Below are 23,737 nucleotides of genomic sequence, written 5' to 3'. Positions count from 1 at the left end.
GCTTTACATCAGACAGACTGCACATTGATTTCTGATTTGCAGGCAGTGTCTTGCTGGTTGATGCCTAGAGCCCTGTGTTTATTCATATATACAGTGCTACAGGTATAAAGTGAGCTGTTGTACTTGTATGTAATATTTGCATAAACACAAGCTCATGTGTGTGATATAGTTATGCTATTTCTCAGCACATCTTGTAGCTGTTGGCCATTGTTTTGTGCTGAGAATTGCAATTTTTACTCGGTTTCCTGGATTTCTTAAACTGCAAATTCCAGGGTTTGTGCTAGCTGAAATATGGTTTAATAGCTTTTATACGAAGCTATTTGAATAATAGCTTTTATACAAAGGAATCTCTAAAGTTTCCTGTAACATGCAGAAAGGGAAGAGCTATTTTGCAAACCTTCACAGAAGAAGTAGAAAGCTTGGAAGATCTGTGAAGGGGCCTCTTTTCTCCCCTGTTGCCTAGTGCGAACAGGGCAGGGGTGTCTTGGTCTGTATTACTGCATTGTTAAGCAGGAATGGAACAGGGAGATGGCAGATCATCCATCTGTCTAAACATTCGCTTTCTGTTGCTTCATAGCATTATGCAAGAATTCAGGGTGAATGTGCTGTCTCAGCTCTTCCATTCTTATCCATAGATATCCATAGAAATGGAATTTTCTTATCCTACAAATGTGCCTGGATTCTCAACCTTTATTCTTATCTCCAGGTCTCCTGGAGATTTTTTGACCCATCTTTTACCATATTAATTACTCTGAGGCTGGTTCTTTTTATTTTTTGAAAGTCTGAAGACTTTCAAACACTGGTGCCTCCTGTGCTTTCCCTTCTTCCTTCCACCCCTTCCTCATTAACAAAACAAACCCAAAACACATTACCTCCATATCCCCTCCCTCCACTCCAGAAATCCCAAAGCCAACCACATACATGTGTACACACTTGAGGTGGCTTATGCATTACTATTTCAGAGCTTCTTGGTTTGGGAAAAATCCTTATGGTGGATTTCTGCAGCACTGACTACTGTTTGTGGCTCTTGGGACTTTTTGGGTCAGCTGACTTGCTTCGAAGTATAAGCTTTTCTAACTGTAGCCAATAATGGATCCAGATACTAATTATAACTGCAGTAGAATCTTGTGCCCATTAAAAGAGCAAGCCAGTAATCCCATAGGGCTTTTTCTTAATGCTCAGGTAGATATCATGAAACCAAAGTTAGACATCACTAAAGGTACATGCTAAGCCTATTTACTTGCTCTCTCCCAAAGTTTGTATCGACTACTATGGTCTCTCAAAGAAAGGCTTATTTCATAAGAGAACTGACCTTCTGCACCTTTCTTTCTCCTCCAGACTCTGACCTCTTGTACTCAGACAAATTCAGCAGTGTTCTGATCCCCCCATCTCATGGGGGAGTTCTCTCTAGGAAAACCATATTCTCTCTCTGGGGGAAAATAGGTACATTTCCAAAGAGAAACTTCTTCTGTTCCTTAGGACAGAATAGGACACCTGTAGGAAATGAGATTACCAAGGCCTTTTGATATCAAGAAACATAAAATCCTATTAAAGAAAATGATTTTTGACAGTGACAGAACAAATCAATAGGTATAAGTAAAACTCTTCCTGGGTGGGGGAAAAAAACCCAAAACTTTCTCTTTTCAAGGAAACTCTCTTGGAGCTGCATGGTTACAATTCCAGAAGTCCGTCTAGGAAATAGAAGTCCCTGTACTTTAAAATTAGGTAGGCAGGTGTGTGTATAGGTATATTAATACTGCTTTGGTGGAAGAGCAAATACTTGAAAGCTATGCTAGAAATGTTAAGAGTAGCAAATAATTCTCCAGTTGCAGAGACCCTTCCATTCATGTCTGTGGCTTCTTGCAAGAAGCCACAAAGTGGCTGTGAGTTTCTCTTCATTCCTGTGTGTATTTTTAGAAATGAAGTACTAGACCACAGATGATTAAGAAGAAACTTGTGTTCAGGATGTGTGTGGTATAGAGAACATATTTTCATTATAGAATCATAGAATCATTTAGGTTGGAAAAGACCTTTAAGATCATCGAATCCAACCATTAACCTAACACTACCAAGTCCACCACTAAACCATGTCCCTAAGCACCACATCCACACATCTTCTAAATACCTCCAGGGATGGTGACTCCACCACTTCCCTGGGCAGCCTGTTCCAATGCTTGACAACCCTTTCGGTGAAGAAATTTTTCCTAATATCCAATCTAAACCTCCCCTGGTGCAACTTGAGGTATTATAGAGTAAGCATTAGCTAGTGGGGGGGAAAAATTGTAGATCATTTAATCCTATTACAAGAAAGTTGCTATGAAATCTATTTGTGCACTTTAAAAAGAAAGAACAAACAGGAGGATGGAGGAGTGAAGAGAAATAGATCATAGCTGAATGATATTACTGAAAGATCAGACAGGTGCTCAGAAACAGGATAGGAGGGAAGATAGCATGGTCAAATAACTGTCATTGATAGGAGCACGTTGCTACCAGAACAGCTCTGGATGCTCATACTGTGTTCATAGGCTCACAAATATATTTCTCAGCAACAAGTGAAATGCTGGTAAGGGGCATTATGGTACTACTAACCAGATGACGTTTCCTAAAGTTCCTGCTGCTTCTGTAGATGAAAAGTTTTAGTTGTAAAGTTTATTCCTTTCTAGTAAAGAGACTCGGGTGGGGAGACAGGCAGGGATTTGGTTCAGTTTCCCTTTTTTTATGCCTGTGTTGTAAATTACTTCAAAGAGGAGCAAAATCAGGCTCAAAAAACAGAGGCATGCTGCGTATATAGGGAGGGGTTCTGTAAACAGTCTGAAGTCATTGCCCTCTGTTAGTCAACGGGGTCAAAATAGTAATAAGCATTAATGCAGTGTAACACCAGGACATCTCTATATTTGTGCATATAATGCTATATAAAGGACTCTTTGGGCATACTTCTGGTATCAACCTTGGTTTATATTTAATGGAATTATAAGGCAAAAGCTCCTTCCCTTCTTTGGCTGCTTTATTTTCCTGTGTAGTACTACTGACCTGTTTCAGCTCAGATATGTTGCTGTTGTTTTTCTAAGAGCGAGTCATGGTAGTAGGAAGAATCTTTGCGGGGGAGCATGACTGCCTGAGTCTATTAAAAGCAGTGTCAGTTTGAATTTACTTGCTTAAAAATAACATGGAATTTGCCATTGCAGCAGCTGGTTAATAAGAAATTACTCTCAATTGAACAAGCAATATCAGAAAAACCAATTGTAATTTCAGAAGTAGCAGCTGTTCTTCTGGTTAAACGCAGCAGTGATCAGTCACTGACAACTTATCTGTGGTATGATTTCCCACCCTTCTCAGACCTAGTTTTAGAACAATATAAATCCATCTGCTGGTAGAAGGTGCAAGAAGGGCTTTGGGGATTTCCTGTATAGCTACTGGAGTTGATGGTGTGCAAGTCTGCAAGAAGCACCTAGAATTAATAAAGCCTGTAGCCAACTGCATGTATTCTGCAGGTGATAAAGCAGCTCCAGATCTTCTCTATGACTAGAGATTACTCTTTTAATACAGAAATTAAATTTTCATGTAGATGTTAAATCCAAGTTTCTTGTTTGCTGCTTTGTCAGGCAGAAAGAAGATGAGAAATTTGTCCTGAATACATGCTGCTTAAGGGAGATTCAAAGACTATTTTATTGGTGTTGTGGGCTGGCATTTTTCCAAGTTTGCTTTTTGTGAGGTTTGCCTCATCTTCTTTCTCTGTTCAGAAGTAAACCTGGTTTCCCACCTATCTGCAGTTGCATAACACATTTTCTTTCTAATACGACTGTACATCTTTGCCAACTACCAGAAATGCTTACATGGAAAAAACTTTATTACAGCAAGGTATTTTTAGCTGTCTTCAGCAGAATTTAGTGGGAATAGAGAAAGGAGAAAGAACAGCCAGTATTGAATAATCAGCCAGCTCTTTGTAGGCTACCAGCATGTGCTCCTTGGACCCACCTCTGCTCCATCTGGCACTCAGGTAGTGTTCTGGTCTACTGTTCGTAAATCCAGAAGTAGTATTAATACAAGACCATTAAAACACCTTTTGTTAAAAGAACTGTGTGACAGCTAATTTTTGAAGTGGCTAAACACTATTTTTCCCTTTTTCCCTAGTGGTGAAACTAAGGTCCCCAGAAATATGCAGAGTGCCTACTACTCGATGGGAAAAAATTATTTTCCAGTTCAGGCTTAGCTGTAGCTTGTCCAGAGCCTGATTTCACCCTGACCTTGCTATTAAAGAGAACCAGTGTCGTGGTTTAACCCCAGTCAGCAACTAAGCACCACGCAGCCGCTTCCCCCTCCCCGCTCCCAGTGGGGTGGGGAGGAGGAAAAAAAAAGTAAAACTCATGGGTTGAGATAAGAACAGTTTAATAACTAAATTAAAATATAATACTAACAATAGTAACAATGAAATATAATAATAATAGTAATGAAAAGGAATGCAACAAAAAAAAAGGGGGGGGGGAAAGAAAAAAAAACCAGTGATGCACAATGCAATTGCTCACCACCCGCTGACCGATGCCCAGTTAGTTCCCGAGCTGCAATCCGCGCCTCCCGGCCAACTCCCCCCTGTTTATATACTGGGCATGACGTTCCATGGTATGGAATACCCCTTTGGCTAGTTCAGGTCAGCTGCCCCGGCTATGCTCCCTCCCAGCTTCTTGCACACCTGCTTGCTGGCAGAGCATGGGAGACTGAAAAGTCCTTGGCTTAAGATAAGCGCTACTTAGCAACAACTAAAACATCAGAGTGTTATCAGCATCATTCTCACACTAAATCCAAAACACAGCACTGTACCAGCTACTAAGAAGAGAGTTAACTCTGTCCCAGCCGAAACTAGGACAACCAGTTATGGATAGGGTTGATCTTTTTGACACTGAAATAGCTGAAAAAGCATGCCAAAAGTATGATGCAAGTTACTCAGAGAAACCAACCAAACATTCCCCAAATGTTTAACTTTGGAAAGTAGCACCTTTGCATCTACAATGTATGCTCTATGCCCATATTTACATTGTAAATGTTAATGCTTCTAAAAGGTAGCCATGGCTTTTGAAGTTGGAGGGATTTACTAGAAGTTTAGTATGCTGTCTTAGTGCCTGAAGCCTGTGTTTTAGTTAGCTTCTATGAGTTTCTGTCAATTAAGGTTTTGTACTAGACCTGAAGTTCCTAGATGGTACTGAAAAGATATACTTGAAATGTTTAATAACTTCCAACTGTATTGTTGTTCTCTGTAAATACGGTAATTATGGTGCCTTTTTTGGTGACAGGATCAAGTTCCAGAATAAATTCAATTATGTTTACAGGATGCACTTGGAGAAGCTCCTCTTATTGCTGAAATAAGAGGTCTCTGTCCTAGACAGAGGAGACAAAAGGAGGGTCTTAAATAGATTAGATGGGGAAGTAATGGAGTTAAATTTTATGGTTTCATAGAATGAATTTGAGACGATGCATCAAGAGCATAGATATACAAAACATAAATACAGCTGAAGGGAGAGAAAAAGGATGGGAATTGCATGCATCCACTTGCTTACCAGAGTGGTAACATGATTAATATGCAGCTAGAAAGGACTAGGAATAGAGTTCAGCGAAATACACCAGTGACAACTGAAGAATGTGATCCTAGATCTTATCAATTATTATACTCAAGTTAGTTGTGACAATTAACTACAGCTGGAATATTATGCTAAAAGTTGATAATACTAAAGGTAACTAGAATTGAGAATAAAGCTAAAAACTTGTCAGCTCTATGTATGCTATATGTCAACTTTATTATACTCAAGATGTTAATAGTCTTCCTGCTCAGAGCAAGATGGGGCTCCCTATATTTAGAGGACTGGACAGTTGCCAGCTAGTCTTTGTATAAGACAGACTTACCTGTAGTCAACATGGGAGTAAAATACTGGTTTGATTTCCATTGGATTCTTTCTAAGCCTTAAATGGCTTTGTTATTACCAGTACCTTTATCTTCAAAATAGTAATTTGTCACATTGGTACAAATACAGCAAGTTTTTCTGTATTATAACAATATGATAGTATTGTGTAGTTTTATATAAAACATAAAGATCAACATTGACTATCAAACTCTGCCTTAGCATACTTGCAAGAGCATAGCACTTGAAATCAGTGTTCAGAGACATGATAATGTCCACACATGTTCCAACTCAACCGTTTGAACAGACCCAAGACAATAACTGCTTCTGTATTTACTGCATTTTATAACAATTTTTCTTTTCCTCTTAGCTTTACCTTCAGGCCAGAATGAAAGGAGACTGGGCAAGACTTGTACGTCCTACTCTACAATTTGGTCTTATTGCTGCATCCATCTATGTGGGTCTCTCACGTGTTTCTGATTACAAACATCATTGGAGTGATGTTTTAACAGGACTCATTCAGGGAGCAGTGGTAGCTGTGCTCATTGTAAGTAATTCCTGAGGGGGTGTGTATGTGTTTGTTTTTAAATGCTGTTTTTATAAACAGCACCTTAGAATTGCAGGCTGTGTCCAGAGGAAAGCAGACGTGTCTTCCTGATGCTTTGAAAATTGCTAGAGGGAGAAAACTCCTTGAATTGGGTGTAGCAATAGTACTATGTCTAGTGAGGTAGACTCTGGGCCAATGATGAGATAAGAGGCTGTTTTAGCTGTTAGACAACATGAAATTGTCCCTGACCAAGAGCTTTTCAAATAACTGAGATGGAAATGGCCAACTACAAAAACATGTGGACCTCTATATAACCATACCTTTTGTTTCTAGCCAAATTCTAAATCCCAAGTATAATAGCAGAGAACTGTGTATGAGGTAAGCAGGGCAAAAAAAGGCCTCTCAGAATAAGGACAGAGCATGAAAGTGTTTCCTGCTGCCAGCTTCTACAGCCTCTTGTTAATTTTTTTCAGTCTGATGGGAAATTAAAGCCCTTTACCATTTCTTGTTTGCATTTTGAGTGCTAAAAGGGTGTTCACAATAACCAGCATGTGATGCTTAGCTGTACTGATGAGTGAAAGGCTATCCCAAGGAACAGGAAATCAGCTAAACTTGAAGCTGCAGGCCTGGTTAACTTAGTGGCAGCCAAGCAGTTGTGCTAGCTGCCACCAGAGTGCCATGGATAAATCTTCACGGGAAGGGACAGATCAAGGAAGAGAGACTTCTGGTTCAGAGACATGAACTAATTGAGGTCATGCTGAAGAATTCAGTTACCAAGAACCGAGGCTCACCTGGAAGAACCACCTCCAAAATAATGCTTTCTCAGCTGAAAGTCAGAAGGGTATGGTTTGTTTCAAGATAAAGCTTTTTTTTTTTTTTTTTTTTAGTTGTTAGAATGAATTAGAAAAACAAATCTTGGAGCAGGTCTGGGAAACCATACAAACTGCATTAGCTGTTATTAAATGTCTGTGTTGACTAAAACATAATTGTATTCCTTGTTTTGGTACAATCTCAATTTCTAAGAAAAGGAGTGCAGGGAATGAGAAGTATCAGGGATTGAAGAGACAAGGGTACTTTTTATTAGGAAAATAAGTTTAGTGAAAGGTGTTGGTGATTAAGAGGATGTCTTATTGATGCTTGGTAATCCAAGAATGAGTAGAAAGTGGTATTACAGTGAACAAAGAGTTGAAAGTTGAGGAAATAAAACAAACACCACCACCACCCCCCAAAAAAACCAAAACCAACAAACAAACCAAACCCCAAAACCAAGCCCAAACCAAGAAAGAAAACAAAACCCTTAGCTGAAAACTGAAGTGTTCGCCTCCAGAAACAGAAAGGTGAGGTAAGAGCATGCTGGAAAAGCAGTAGGAAATGGAGCACTAAACTGAGTTGAGCGAATTCAGCATTTAAGTGGAAACTGAAACTCACCTAGTGTGCAGCTGAAGCCACATGCTGGGTAATCAGCCAGTGTGGAAGATGGTTTCTTCAATCTCCCTAAACTGTGTTCTGCAGTTCTCAGGTTTGCAGTAGGAAGGGAAGAGGTGATGTAGGAAGGGAAGGGATCATGAGAGAAGGCTTCTCATTTATTGCACTTCATGCAGCACTGTACCTAGCACCTCTACTAGTATGACTTGGTGAAGTGGGGGGGAGAGAGCAAGCTGCAGAATCGGTTCAAGGGACCTGTCTTATAGTCAGTAGCTGTGAAGGAAACGAGGTGGTATGTACAAAGGAATGCAGGAAAGGACACTGTAGGTAGAGTTGGTCTTGCAGCTGCAGGGACTGTGAGTGAGACACATGTATCAGGGAGGGAGCTGCTGTGAGCCTTGCCATGATGAGGAGTCCAACTTTGGTTTAACCAGCTTTTAAAGAAATGCAAGTGAGAGTGACACTCAAGAGAATACTAGTGACTAACCATTGAACCCTCTTGCTCAGCTAAAGCACAAAGCTTTCCTCTCCTATTCTACATAAATTACAGAATAAATTTAACCATACGTGCCAATTGGGTCCTCAGCAAGCATATCTTGCTCCTTCATTTATTTGTTCAAACTATGGCTATTGTAATGAAGCAGTGCCTGATAAGGCATTTAGAGCAGTTAGCACACAAGCCTTGAATTTGGCTTAAACCATCAGTGGCTAAGTGGTCAATGGAGGGGTTAATAGCTGGAGAAAAAGCTATTGAAAGAACAGATGCCAGAATTTGATATAAGACTTCCTAGCAATTTTCTAATGTTCTAATCTGTTTAATTTTTTTAATTAGTTTTGAGCATAGAATTTACCTTCTGCAAAAGCATTTACCCATTGTTTCAAAGATTTACAAGTGCAGGAGCTTAACACTAATTTGTTCACTTAGGTTGTGTATGTGTCTGACTTCTTCAAAGTGAGAGGATGTATGTTTCAACCGAAAGAAGATTCCCATACGACCCTACATGAGACTCCAACAAATGGAAATAACTTTGACAGTAATCATCAACCATGAAGAATGACCCACCTCACCTGTCTTGCTCTCTGAAAGGAAAACAATTTCACAAGTCTAACTATGTAATATAAGTAAATGCCTTAAAGGGACTGCTGCTGTTCTTGGATGCTCACTTTACCTGTATATAGTAACATCTACCACAGTTATGTATATCTAAACTTTAAATTTCTGTTGGTTCAAGCTCTTGCTTTAAAAAAAAGAAAGCTATTTTAATTGTAAATTTATTAAAAACATGGTAACAATTATATTACATACACTGCTGTTTGTACATGCCTTGTTGAAACAACTGTGGTTTAAATACACACCATTAAAAATAATGTCTTGACTTGAGATGGAAGTAGCATGTGAAGCTGATGAACTTGTTCCATAATGTGAGGTGGGAATTGATCTAGTACTGTTTTTAGAAGATACCCTCTGTTACAGGTAAAGGCTTGCAGCAAACACAATATCTCTCTTGATTTTTATAATCCCTATGAAAAAGAAAAAACATAAATATTGAGCAGTTATAACTGAAACAATCCCTATCTATTTTAAGTATAGTGACAGGCATGTGATACTCTGCAGTAGAGAAAGTGTTACAAGTCTTAAATAGAAGTCATTGTGCATCCATTTTCAGTCATAAACTTGGTTAATGTGTCAGTATGCCTCAAAGCAACACTACCTCTTTAAGTTAAACTTTCTAACATAGATGGTATCTGGAAAGAGAGCAATGATACTGTTTACCATGAAGTCAATAGCAGAAGTTTATATTCCCAAATCATTCAAACACCCCCCCACCCCCCCAAACTATACCCAAAACTTGCCTTTCATATGCTTTCTAGAATTACTTTTTACACTGTGGAAGTGAAATACATACCCTCTGCAAACCTGTTTTCCAACTCTGTGTTTCCAATGGCTTTTGCAGCCTGGCACATCTGTCAAAGCAATTCTTCTAGCCTTCCCATGCAACAAATTATGCTACCTGTATAAAAAGGGTGAGGGATAATGTTGCATCCCCTGTCAGATCATGTCACTGAATAATTCAGTTGCTTGAGCCCACTTTGGACCAAAGCAATAGTTCCTTCTCTAATCCTGTTCAATTTATCTAGTCAAGGGCAAGAACAGCCATCTGTCTTTAAGCTTGGTTTTTGTTTAACAGTACCTTTTTCCATCAGACATTTCCTTGAAGTTATCTCCAACTGCTTGTCCTGTTCTTGTTTTCTTCTATTTTCACAGCCTCTAACTATTATCTGCTCAGAGGACTTTCTGAGCTGTTTAGTAATTCCTAGTGGATTTTTCTTTCAAGTACTTGTTCAGACTTCTCTCAAAAACCATACAGGTTTGGGGGACTGACAAGTTTGCTGCTTTAAGAACCACCACACATTGGTGTGTGGGTTGGTTTTTTTGTTTGTTTTGGTTTTGGGTTTTTTTGATAGCCCTTAGTTCTTTTGTTGGCAGAGACAGTAAGTGGTCTACCTTACTACTCCTGTGCCACTTGAGTCTATGGACCACTCTACTACACAATTGAGTGCTTACAGAAGTGCATACAAGCTCAATCTTGAAATAGCTCCTACACTGTAACCATAGTTTGTTACCCATTCATCTCCTCTTAACTTCTCAGCTCAGCCCAAGTCACTGTAACAAGCTGCACAGAATGAGCCTAATGCTTATGCTCTTTTAGCAACATACAAACAGTATGCTGTTTGGTCATTTCCTCCAGCATCATCTCACACTTAGAGTCAAATTATTGTATGTAAAATAACTGTCTAAATATTAAAAAAATAATCTACAGTTTTAAAAAAACAGGGTAAATACTAGCTCTGGACAAAGCATGATATCTGGAGAAAAACTGTCTATAGAAAAAGAACATTCTACAAAGCTGTTGTGAAAGTGAGAAGTTAGGAAAAGTAAAATGAGCCTTCTCTTCTAAAAAATAACATTCACGTGGTACCAGTATGTCATGTCAGTTTCTACAGTAAGAATAGTTTGTGTGAGGGCAGCAGTCTGTAAAACCTACTCCTATGAGGTGGAAACATGTCGTCTATTGGACACAAAGCACAAATCCAAAGCAAGTGGATCACAGGCAGCTCCCCCGAGCATGGCCACACTGTGTTCTGGCAGGCCCCAGCTCAGCTCTCAAAGATCCTGTGCATCTCCATTTACAAGGCTAACCCTGATGACTATTCCAGGGAGTACTTTTTTACAGGCAGCACAGCTGGGGTTGTTGCAGACATACTTTTTTGTGCATGAAAAAAATTGCAGTTTTGGAATAAATGACTATTGTCTATACTTACTTCCACAAAACACAACAGTTGATCAGGAATTGATTAATAGGGTACTTACTTACTTAGTTTAACCATTCTTCCATACAGCTTTAAAAAGCTTCTCTAATTTCTATTTCTTCCCAACACACACATTTCAGCTTAATGCCAACTCATTTTCATTAGCCAATCAACATTGCTCCTATTTGTGGCACTGATGCTTGCTCTTTGAGCACTCAGGCTTATGCTGCAACCTGAAAAGGAGGCCATTTACTTCCTTTTGGACAATGCACAGAAAACCAGCCTATTAAAAGTTAAGGGAAGACTCATGTGTCAACCCCTGCCACAAGAGCTGAACTTCTCAAAATAGGCCCATAAGATCTAATTTTGCGGGAGCTAGCACTGTTGACTAGGACAAAACTGACTGACTAGCCTTAACCAAAATACAATACATGGAAAATGCTACTGCCCCTGTGTATTCTGAACAGTCAAGCACCGACATAAAAACATAAGCCAGCTACTGCTTCTCCTTTTGTGTTCCCCTTACTCAGGATGCCTCTGCAGTAGATGTAAGGCTCAGACATTCACTGCAATAGGTGGAATCTGCTGAATGTAGAATCAAAGACTGTCAGGATTCCTGTTGCTCGCAGACAACCTGCTTTAGGAAGTTCCTTGGTCTATGCATTGGATTACCAAATTGTTTTAAGGGCTCCCATTTGCAACTGTGTACATACAAACATGAAAACAGCATTTGAGAGAGGCAAGACAATGGTGACAGTAACAACTTCAAAAAGGATTTTCAAATATCAGTCATTACACACAGACTTGTAAGACTGGTGCATCCATCCTACTGTTCCTCACAACTTTCAACATATCTGGTAAAAAGAAATTAGGTTTTTCATTCTGGTTTGACCTTCAGGTGAATGGTTTGTCTTTTTACAAAGTATCTGGGCTTTAAGTCATCCTACTTTTAAAATAATGAAAACTCCTAAGTATCTTTCCTCAAGGGGCAGTTTCTAGTACTCCAATTTTAAGAACCAAATTAACCCAGGTGACAGGTTACATCTAGGCTTTTCAAATATCTATACTGCACTGCTGTGATGACCCATCCAAAACAGAGACTTGGTTACCACCTCTCACTTCTGTCATCTTTAAGACAGCAGGAGGAACTTTCAACTTACCAAGTAAATAAAACACTTGACTGTAATGAGGACAAGTGCAAGAGCTGTACTTCTTAATGGTAAGCATTTGGAATATGGTATTTTTCCCTCTAGCGAAGGTAAGTATTACCGTTTTTTGCAATACTTAGGATTTCTGAGTTTTATAGAAAGTTTAAAGATGTAGAGATATCCCTTTTTAAGTGTCTTCTATAGATTCTAAATTATCAACAGTGTAACTATAAATTAAGATATATAGTAAACAATTTTTTCCCCACTTGGTTTCAGCCATGCAGATACTTGAATACATCTGAGTTAAGAAATTTTATGATCTATTATAAGGTCATTCAGAACACATTTTTGTATATGTTATGGAATTACCATCTCACACCTCCTAAAGAAGAACTGATTAACATACCTTCAAAGACATCAGTCATTTTGCAGATGTGAGCAAAGTTAGCTCCATTTGCCCATGTATACACAACATCCATTAGGTTGGGTCTGAAAGAATTTAAGTAATTTTCTTCACCAATTTCCAGTTTTGCTTATACTGACACCTTGGCGATTCTTTTTGCACACTCCTTTAAAATAAAATATTTTAAATTTATAATATGCTTAAACAGATTAAGTGTTTAACCAATACAAAGGCTTCCATATTACTAGATACTGCAAACAAGATGAGGTTTCCTTTTCAGTGTGAAATTATTCAGAATCAGAAAGTAAACCACTGTTTACATTAAGTCTGCCTGCACTAACAACTTACAGTGTAGTAAGCAAGCTTATAAAAGTTTTTAAAGGCATGTTCTAAATTAGCATAAAAGTTTATTGCAAACAAGATAACCCATTATTACACACTGCAAAACCACATGCAATCAGTGCCAGCCAAATTCACTGATGATCCAAAATCAAGTCTTCCTCGTGCGCTTATTATACATGCACTTTACTCATGTTAGCATTAACCCTGAGCTCAGACAGATTTCTAATAGACAGATTACCCGCATTTGCCGAAGTGGTCCTGCCAACTGCTCTGTTAATTTTGGCATTTCACTGGACTGAAAAAGAAGACATTAAATAATCTCATGCACTCCCATATATTTGCTCTACACCAAATTAGATGCAAAAATAGAAGTTGCATCGAATTGTGTGCTAGTGCCTTCCTAAATTATTCCAATGACTTCTCAAATCTACTGAATTCTCCAAGTACTTGTTCCTCAAACTACATCAGAAAACAAAATCTTTTTGTACAGCATGCCAACAGTAAGAAAAAAAAAAAAGCACCTGCTTTCTGAACACTTCCAAAATTCCCTCTATTTAGCTGTTCCATAGTTTTGAACTGCCAAAATGCTGATCATTTACTACTTTAACTGTTACAAGCTTTTCTTTAAGAATATAAAAAGCAAATGCTTTTAATAACTTAAATGTCAATGGTTATATAAGAAAATATGGCTATTCAAGTACAGCAACATTTTTATGTCCTACCTGTTTAGACCTGAGTACTACTGTTGAGTGAACCATAATATTTTATACTAACATTTAATTTTCTGTTGCTTATTAACAATGGCTTACCTTGGCATCCTTTCTACTAACAGAAATAATTTATTAGCATCTGCTGCTAATGTGCTTTCCACATTTAGAATTGACCTGAATGATACATCTTGCTAGCTATCTGCAGTAATATTTTATATGGAAGTTTATTTTTACTGTATTTTCCTGATGATACTAAACTTCTATACAGCTTGTAGGTGGGAAAACAACGGCATCAGGTATTAAATGCCCATGTTTTTGCTTTTAATAACATATGGTCTGTTTTTAACAGCTCTTTTGGTATCAGTTCCATGTGGTACTGCCATTTCCATCAATAGGTCAAGGGTACTGTCCAAATAACATAACATGGGCATGTCTCAGAATTAAAGATACCCTCACCCCAGAGTGTAGGAGCAGATATTAAGCCTCTTTTTTGAAACAATCATGTGTGTATATATACATACATACAAGCACGTGTATGCTGAGAATCTATTAATACTGCTTCATTGCATGAGGGGGAAACAGTTGTAGATTCATTACATGGACAGCAATTTTACACAACCTTCAGCATGTCACTCATGAGGAAAGACATTTTAGTACTGAAGCTGCAATACTTTTGGTAAGTTCAATGGGAGCTCATGTCAAACACCTTAGGAAAGGATAAAAATGTGCAATAACTTGTACTGTTATGACCAATTTCTGGAATTGATTTAAAAGCAATACTGTTCGTAGACAGGAATGTCTAGAATTCATAAATTCAAGAAGTAACTCACGTTCTCTTGAAATACAAAACAGCTTAGTAGTGCAGTTGCCTGTTCTGCAGATAAGTCATTGAAGAGACCATTGAACATCATTTCTGTCAGGAATAGTTCATCAGCACTAAAATAGAGAAATAGAAAGAAGCTTAGAGAAAAGACTTACTAAAATGTAATTTTTTAATGAAGTACTATTAATCTGTTTTGTGAAGCAACTGGATATATATAAGAAACAATAGCTTCTTAATTTTACTTACTGGAAAACCAAATACTAATATATTAGCTTTTTAAGGGGAGTGCTAATTAATAAGAGAGTGAGACAGTATTTTAAAGAAACTAAAAGCTCTTACTGAACCACAAAGAATCTCTCCTGATAGTTCATAAAAGTTAGTATTAACAGTTGCTTTAGTCAGTTTTTACCAGATAGGACATCAAGAAATTGAAAAGTGAGGCAGTTTATGAAAAGGACTAAAATTGGTACTGTTGCTGCTCAAAAAAAGAGATTCAACTGGATATTTCCAAGATACTGAAAAGAGGAACAAACTTGATTCAATTTACTTGTAGAATAAAGACTTAATCATGAATTATAAAAAGAAGTGCATGATGTGGATACAAAATCCAAACATGCTATTTGGATAAAACATCAAATTGTTGATAAGACTGTACCTTTATTTTTGGAGTTTATCAGAAAAATGCATAGGATGGGAAAAAAAAATGTAGATTTTTTTACAAAGAAAAGTATAACTCATCAGTGAACAGTTCCTGAAGGTCAGGAAGTTGATAAAATTCTGATTCAGCTTCCCCATTTGCTATCAAATTTTGCAGGAGAAAAAGATTATTAGATATTGAACAAATATAGGTAGGATCTTTCAGAGTATCTATAAGGCAAGCAGTACAGTAGTCATTGTAACTTTTAAAAATACACAATTTACAAAAATCTGAGTTACACTCTGAAGTATTAAAGTCTGCTTCATGAGTTGCCATGGAATCTTTACAATATGTTTCAATATACATGCACCTGCTAAATGTATTACAGTAAAATGCATCAGTTCCATAGAATTGTTCCAACAGCCCAATTAAGCTGTATTCTAAACCTGTCAGCGACTTGGTAATTGCTGACAATCACTGTTACACCCTTGTTTGTGAGCGACTCTGTACTAAAAGAGTCCTGGGAAGTGGAACCGTAGAAACTGAGACCATCCTCTCATGTAATGTACAATATTATGGTTGGACTCGATGATCTTAAAGGTCTTTTCCAACCTAAATGATTCTATGATTCTATATTAAATTACAGTGATTCTATATTAAATTACAACGCACACTACTGCCTAAGCTGTGTAAGAAAATAGCCATTGTTTTGGCATTTTAATGTCCACGTTTTAGTTTTAAAGTCTATTGTATTTTGTCCTTAAGTTGCTATCTTTACTGCTTTAATCAGTATATTCCCTTTATGACACAGATCATGTAGTCTCAGAAGAATCTTTCTTCTAATGGTATCAGAACATTAAAATATAAACATGACATACTAATTTCAGCAAGGACAGCAAAGTGTGTATGCATGACAATAATCACTTCGCAGAGAAACCAATTACCTGCTGATTTCACAAGTGACCCGTCCTTTCGTCTTAATAACATCTGAAGAAGTGTCAAACCCCAGTCTTCTCAAAACACGCTTGTGGCATTTGAGTTCATCCATTTGTAAGACAGTTCTGGCTTTTTTCAGTTCTCGCTTTGCTGCTTTAATATCCATAGCAATCTGGGGGGTCAGAAGGAGAGAAATTACGTGTTGCTGGTTTAACAGATGCAACTGTTTTAAAGACATTTAATTTACATAAAGGCCTCAGAACTACGGTATATGGACATACTAGTTGATACAGACTCATCTAACTCTACTAAGAGGAAGGTTTAAAACAAAGTTTTTTTAAAAAAAAAAAAGTATTGGCTCCATTTACCCATAGGAAACTCTGGCTAGTTTGGGAGGTTAAGATATTTACCCAGATTAAAAAACAAAACAAAACAAAACAAAAACCAACACCAAAAAAACCACAGAAGAAATCTTTGGTTGAGAACTGAGCACTCATCTTCTGAGACCTGTACTGAGTCTCAGCTAACCAACTATTCAATCAAATATAACCCAAAGGCATTATTTCCTGCTATTAGAGCTTCTCCAGTGTCTTGTAGTTTATCACAGTCACTGTCAACATCCTGACAGCAGGGTTTACAGTGCAGACACCCTCACAGAAGTCTACTTGGTCCATCAGGTCTTACCACATACAACTTTGTGCTGCCCATAACAGAACTACCTCACTTCTGTGAAGTGACTCCCGGAGAACCTGTTTTCTGGAGCAGCATAGAAACACGAGAGTTGTTTTTGTGCATAACCAGTTTCAGTCTAGCAGGGTACAACTCTATACAAAATAAATAAGCGTGTTGCTTCCAGGCTGGGAGTCAGTTCAGGAAGCAGCAGCGCAATGATGTGTACAGTACATTCCCCAAGCTAATAAGCCCCATCAATTCAACTTAGCTCTGCACAAGCATATTAAAAATCATCAGTTTCAATTATCTGTGAGCATTTTATCTACACCATACTGTGCCATGCCTATTCAGTGAAAAGGACTCTAGTGGAACCTCTGTAACCTTCTAATCCCTGACGAATTTTTCTGAAGAGTTTTCTTTTCAGATGTACTTCCCATCTTTATCAATCAAGGGCATACCACTGACTCAGCCAGTCTGTTAGTGAGATTCAATAATTTTAACTGTATTTAAAAAGGATTATTTGAGCTTTGCAAATAAAAAGAATAGCAAGTTAGAAGGGAACTATTACTGTCTCTCTCTTCAGCTAAATATAGATATAGTGGGTTTTTTTGTATTTTTACCTGTGCTTTTCTTTCACAAAGTTTGTATACAGTTTCCAAATTGGGATCCTTGTGAAGAGGATGTGAATACATCCTATGCTCAAATGTCTCTACTTTTTGGATGACTTTTTTCAGTCCCTGATCTTTGATGCCCATGTCATCAATAGGGTCTAGTAATGGAACTCCATCGGGAAATCGCTTCTGTACTTCCTAAAAGGAAAAAAGAAAAAAAAAAAAAGACTTTTTTTTTTTGTAAGATTAGTAACAGTAAAATAAAATACACTTTTACAAACCAGCTGGCACAATTATAGGGACACAGAAGGCAGCAGTGTAAGTTTGTTATGTGATGTTTCAGCAGTTTTCAAAATCAGTTTAAAGTGACTGTTTACAAGGAGAAACAATTGACATACATCCATGGTTTCCAATCCCTTTTAAGAAGACTGAAGATGTAACACAAGCTTTAGACAAATTTCTTTAGAACTAGTTGTCTTGTGTTCAAGCGTATCTCACTAATCAGAGCACACAAATTACACAGCCTAGTGGAACTTACTTGTATAGATTTTAACACACTTTGCCTGTTGTCAATAGGCCTCAGGTCTTTTGGTATATAAAGTCAGACACTGCTGATAGCTGAGAGAAGATGTACCAAAACAGGAATAACCTGTCAAAGAGAGTGCAGTAACTGATAAATCAGTAAAAAAATATATTTATTATTACTGTTCCATAGCAAAACTTTATAAAGAAAAAGCAAAACTGAGTAAACAAGAACAAAGCAGTGCATAAAGGAATATCAGGAAGCAGGAAAATGTGGGTAATGAGATAAAGTATTAACATAGAAGAAAAGTCAGTTTGTCCAAATGGGAAAATTCTGTATTATGTTAAATATGGAGAGAGGCTACAAGTGCAAATAAACATTTCAGGTTTTCTATTGCCTTGCCTCTTTTCTAGTGGAACACCTCTTATGATCCAAAACAGACTATGGTGGGTTGACCCTGGCTGGATGCCAGGTGCCCACCAAGCCGCTCTATCATTCCCCTCCTCAGCTGGACAGGGGAGAGAAAATATAACGAAAGGCTCATGGGTCAAGATAAGGACAGGGAGAGATCACTCACCAATTACCACCACGGGCAAAACAGACTCGACTTGGGGAAATTAGTTTAATTTATTACCAGTCAAATCAGAGTAGGATAATGAGAAATAAAACCAAATCTTAAAACACCTTCCCCCCACCCCTCCCTTCTTCCCGGGTTCAACTTTACTCCTGAATTCTCTACCTCCTCCCCCCTCAAGCGGTGCAGGGGGACAGGGAATGGGGGTTTCGGTCAGTTCATCACACATTGTTTCTGCTGCTCCTTCCTCCTCCTCAGGGGGAGGACTCCTCACACTCTTCCCCTGCTCCAGCGTGGGGTCCCTCCCACGGGAGACAGTCCTCCATGAACTTCTCCAATGTGAGTCCTTCCCACGGGCTACAGTTCTTCACAAACTGCTCCAGCATGGGTCCCATCCACAGGGTGCAGTCCTTCAGGAACAGACTGCTCCAGTGTGGGTCCCCCACAGGGTCACAAGTCCTGCCAGCAAAACCTGCTCCAGCGTGGGCTCCTCTCTCCATGGGTCCACAGGTCCTGCCTGGAGCCTGCTCCAGCATGGGCTTCCCACAGGGTCACAGCCTCCTTCGGGCATCCACCTGCTCCAGCATGGGGTCCTCCACCGGCTGCAGGTGGATATATCTGCTCCACCGTGGACCTCCATGGGCTGCAGGGGGACAGCCTGCCTCACCATGGTCTTCACCAGGGGCTGCAGGGGAATCTCTGCTCCGGTGCCTGGAGCACCTCCTCCCCCTCCTTCTTCACTGACCTTGGTGTCTGCAGAGTTGTTTCTCTCACATATTCTCACTCCTCTCTCCAGCTACAGTTGCTGTTGCGCAGCAACTTTTTCCCCCTTCTTAAATATGTTATCCCAGAGGCACTACCACTGTTGCTGATTGGCTCGGCCTTGGCCAGTGGTGGGTCCATCTTGGAGCCGGCTGGCATTGGCTCTATCGGACACAGGGGAAGCTTCTAGTAGCTTCTCACAGAAGCCACCCCTGTAGCCCCCCCGCTACCAAAACCTTGCCACGCAAACCCAATACACAGACAAATTATTGTCATACACATAACTAGGAACGTTAACAATAGAGAACATCAAATCAGCAAATACATATTCATTAGCATCAAAACCATGAAGAAACCATGAAGAATCAGTACTGTATCTCAAGCTTTAAATGGACTTTGTGGGAAAACCATATGGACAAATTAAACAACTGTATCTGATCTGAAAAGTATAATGGTTTGTCTTGATATAGGGTTCCAAATTGAAAATTTTAAATAATGCAAATGCTTTCACTAAAAATTTCAATTTAATTTTAGAATGAAATAGCATCACAAAGCTGAAGGGGGCTGAAAAAGAGAAAGAAATAAAAATGATTTCCTCTGTTCCCAGAGACAGAAAAGACTGCTAAGAAAAGTATCTGCCAAACAGCATTGCTAAAATTTATTACTCAAGGATTATCAAAATTCTAACTAAATTCTCAAATTTAATAGAAGCAATGCACATTACCCACAAAATCCTGCACAAGTATCCAAGAGAAAACAGCTTACAGACACTTGTTTATCTGCAGATTTTATAACATATGTAGGTCATTTTCATAACTTCGTTTACATAGCTGCTATTGTCTTTCATCTACTGATTTGAAATATTTAACACAACAGTAACTAAGTTTCAAAGCACTTCTTATATGGTAGCATGGGGGGAGGGGGGGGGAGAGGGGGAGAGAGAAATAGAAATAAAAACATTTTTTATTGACTTTTATGGGAGTAGTCAGATTAAGTTCTAGTTGGGCTTTGGCCCTTCTAATTTTCTCCCTGAATAACCTCACGACATCTTTGTAGTCCTCCTGAGTTGCCTGCCCCTTCTTCCAAAGGTCAGAAACACTCTTTTTTTTCCTGAGTTCTAGCCAAAGCTCTCTGTTCAGCCAGGCAGGTCGTCTTGTCTTTCGGCACATTATACAACAGTGAGAAAGGCCAGATAGGGAAGGCAAAAATATATATGGATAAAATATGACACAGATAGAAGAAATGCCTCCAAGTGACACAGAAGTTGGCATTTTTACATAAAAGGCTGAGGTGAGGGGGAAATCAGTTTTACTGCTGTCGTGGTTTAACCACAGCCGGCAACTAAGCACCATGCAGCCACTCGCTCACTCCCCCCACCCAGTGGGATGGGGGAGAGAATCGAAAAAAAAGGAAAGAAAAATAATGATAATGATGATAATAATAATAATATGACAATAATAATACTAAAAGAATTAGACTATACAAAACAAGTGATGCACAAGGCAATTGCTCACCACTCGTTGACCGATGCCCAGTTAGTTCCCGAGCCGCAATCCACCCCCCTTGGCCAACTCCCCCCAGTTTATATACTGGGCATGACATCATATGGTATGGAATATCCCTTTGGCCAGTTTGGGTCAGCTGTCCTGGCTGTGTCCCCTCCCAACTTCTTGTGCCCCTCCAGCCTTCTTGCTGGCTGGGCATGAGAAGCTGAAAAACCCTTGACTTAGTATAAACACTACAACTAAAAACATCAGTGTGTTACCAACATTATTTTCCTACTAAATCCAAAACACTGCACTATACCAGCTACTAGGAAGAAAATTAACTCTATCCTAGCCGAAACCAGGACATGTGGTTCTATGAAAAAGCAGTCTAGAAGCAAAAGTTTACGCAACAGCGGTAACAGTCTGGTTTTCCAACTTGAAAAAGAAAGAAATGTGACTTTCAAAAGGAAGATGGAAAAACAAAACAAAATCTCTTTTAATAAGTTCTGTATGCACACATTTTTCTCATTTCCTCTTTAATGAATATATATTAGAGAAGCACCAAAAGGTGCCACAATATACAGGCACCACCAGAACTTGACAAAGACAACTTCTCATTTAGACCTAGTAATTAATGCCAATGCTCTCCTGCCAAAATTACAGCAAAAATGCTACCATAGAAAAATATACTTTAAACTTAGTTTTTAATTTAGCCAGCAGAGTAGCCTGTCAAAACATTTCTGAAAAGGAGACCAAAACATGATCTCTGGGGTTATGCAGAGACCAACTATAAAAATGGATTTTCGGAAGGAAAAACAAATCTGGCTTCTATTGCATCACTGCACTCTGTATTTTCTTCCACATTTCCCCGAATCCATTTCTATTGTTTTGCTCTCTTTGTATTTTAACTTCCCAACCCTCAACTCTACAGCAACATCTCAGAGGAAAAGCAATCCCATGTCTCATGCACTAGCTTAGAACTCAAGATACAATTCCCCAGTTTAAGATAACCTTCTACACAGTGCCAAATGTCAGTCTCACTATGCTCTCAACCCTCACTTACAGCTTCTATAGATTTTCTGAGATAGTATAGCATCTTTCCCATGAACAGCTTAGTGTAGCGCTGTTGGGGATGTCTCAGAAACAAACTAAATAGTTTGAAACGTTTGTAGTGCCAAGTGCGCTTTTGAACTACTTATCCCAGACACAAGCAAGCATTTCCTCCATAAATATGCCAAAAGTTAAAAAATGAACACAGGACTTAGGGTTTGTCCCACCTTCCATAGTTGTTTTTTCTTTATACTTTGACTTCAGGGAGGCCTGAGCTTTTTGTAAATTTGGGGTGAAAGGAAAATTTTTTTTGCCTTTGAAAACTACAAAGAAAATAGGAGTTTTGTCTTATTTTCAGAAAAAGCACTAAGATACATATTTTTCTAATGAAGAGAATGTATATTTTACCTTACATTTGACTTCTTAGGGAAATTAACAACCACTCCCCATCCAAAGTCATCATCTTCATTTTTCACCTAAAAATATTACAAGATATTATAACATAACCCATGTATAATCACATCCTAGCAAGCATATCTTTTTGTATTTCTGTTATTTACAACGGCAGCCATGGACTATTATTCACCCTGAAAACAATATTTATTTTAATTCATTGTTGAATGTTTAACAAAGAAACATAATGAAAGTCAAAATTGTTGCTTAGTGTGGATGCGTGTAATTTTTCAAGATGGTAAACTGGCAAAGACAAACGAACCCTGCAAATTTCACGGGTAGGTAGAGATTTGAAATAAAAACAAAACAAAAAAAAATCAAATTACTTTTACCAGTCTTCCTGGCTGTAGAAAGGGCAAGCAATACTTTGGTTTATGAACATATTCTTCAATCTCTTTACCCAGTTTTGCAAGCTGCTGTCGGATTCTGTAGTATATGACCCCATTTTCTTCATCGGGAATTGCTATTTTGTTGCACTGTCGTTCCAATTTATTCACCTCTATAATAAAATCTCATGGAAATGAATAACTTCACAGATTTAGAAATCAATGTTTCACTTTCAGATTTACATAACTAGTATCTTGTCACCATTTTTGGCATTCATTTTCTATGTACAATAATCCATTCTCTGGAAAGCTAGAAATCTATAAATGTGTCCGTTAAGAAGAAAAAAACACTCCTTATAAATAACATTAATTTTGAGTACTTGTAATCTGTAGTTATACAAAGAATATCCTAAAAAAGTTAATTTATATGAAATGACTGTAAATAGTTTAAGAAAAAATGGATATTTCAAATATTTCTTTTGAGACTGTTGTGGTTTAACCCCAGCCAGCAACTAAGCACCACACAGCTGCTTGCTCACTCCCGTGAATACAACGTACAGTAATACTTACTTTCTACTATTCCTGGAATAGCTCTGTAATGTTGGAACTGACAGAAGGATTTTTCTAACATGTATTCAGGGTTAATTTCCTCTACTCAAAGAAAGTTCAATACCATATTGTACGTCAGGTGGAATGCACTGCTTAAAGGATCAGCTGAACCCTGAAAAAAAATTCAAGAACACTGCCCAGTTAAAAAAAATATTAATTGCAGCATATAAGAACATATCAAATAAATCATGATGCAGTGTTTTAAATGAGGAGCTGCTTTAATGGGTAGTACAACTTGTCTTGAATTTAGATTACGTGTCTCATCAAATCCTAAGCAATTTTATTATGCTCAACATGTAACAGTATTTATATGTCTCATTGTATCTATAGTTATACAATAACATTATAAATTAGACCTGAATTAAATGAAAAGTTCAGATGAAACATATATTTCTTATAGTTTATTGTTTGGATTCCATTATTTTAACTTTAAATAGTTAAATAACTATTATTTTAAAGTAATCCATTATTTTAACACTCTGGAAAAACTTATTTGCAC

The 23,737-nt window shown here is 38.2% G+C and overlaps 1 protein-coding gene and 1 pseudogene across 1 annotated transcript in view; one reads left to right on the top strand and one right to left on the bottom strand.

Annotated features, from left to right (window-relative positions):
- The window catches only part of LOC127027901 (phospholipid phosphatase 1-like), a 73,033-nt gene extending 63,747 nt beyond the window's left edge, over positions 1-9,286 (top strand). The window contains exons 5-6 of the mRNA XM_050913764.1: positions 6,259-6,435; positions 8,786-9,286. Of these exons, the coding sequence (XP_050769721.1) occupies positions 6,259-6,435; positions 8,786-8,911 (303 nt within the window). The 3' untranslated portion in view covers positions 8,912-9,286. The remainder of the gene's footprint in view (positions 1-6,258; positions 6,436-8,785) is intronic.
- Positions 9,287-9,328: 42 nt separating this feature from the next.
- The window catches only part of LOC127027902 (exosome RNA helicase MTR4-like), a 50,069-nt pseudogene continuing 35,660 nt past the window's right edge, over positions 9,329-23,737 (bottom strand).

The sequence above is a fragment of the Gymnogyps californianus genome, unplaced genomic scaffold, assembly GCF_018139145.2.
Source record: "Gymnogyps californianus isolate 813 unplaced genomic scaffold, ASM1813914v2 HiC_scaffold_102, whole genome shotgun sequence".
NCBI lineage: Eukaryota > Metazoa > Chordata > Aves > Accipitriformes > Cathartidae > Gymnogyps > Gymnogyps californianus.
Note: the sequence above shows the minus strand (reverse complement) of the source record. Positions and strands in the feature narration are given on the sequence as shown.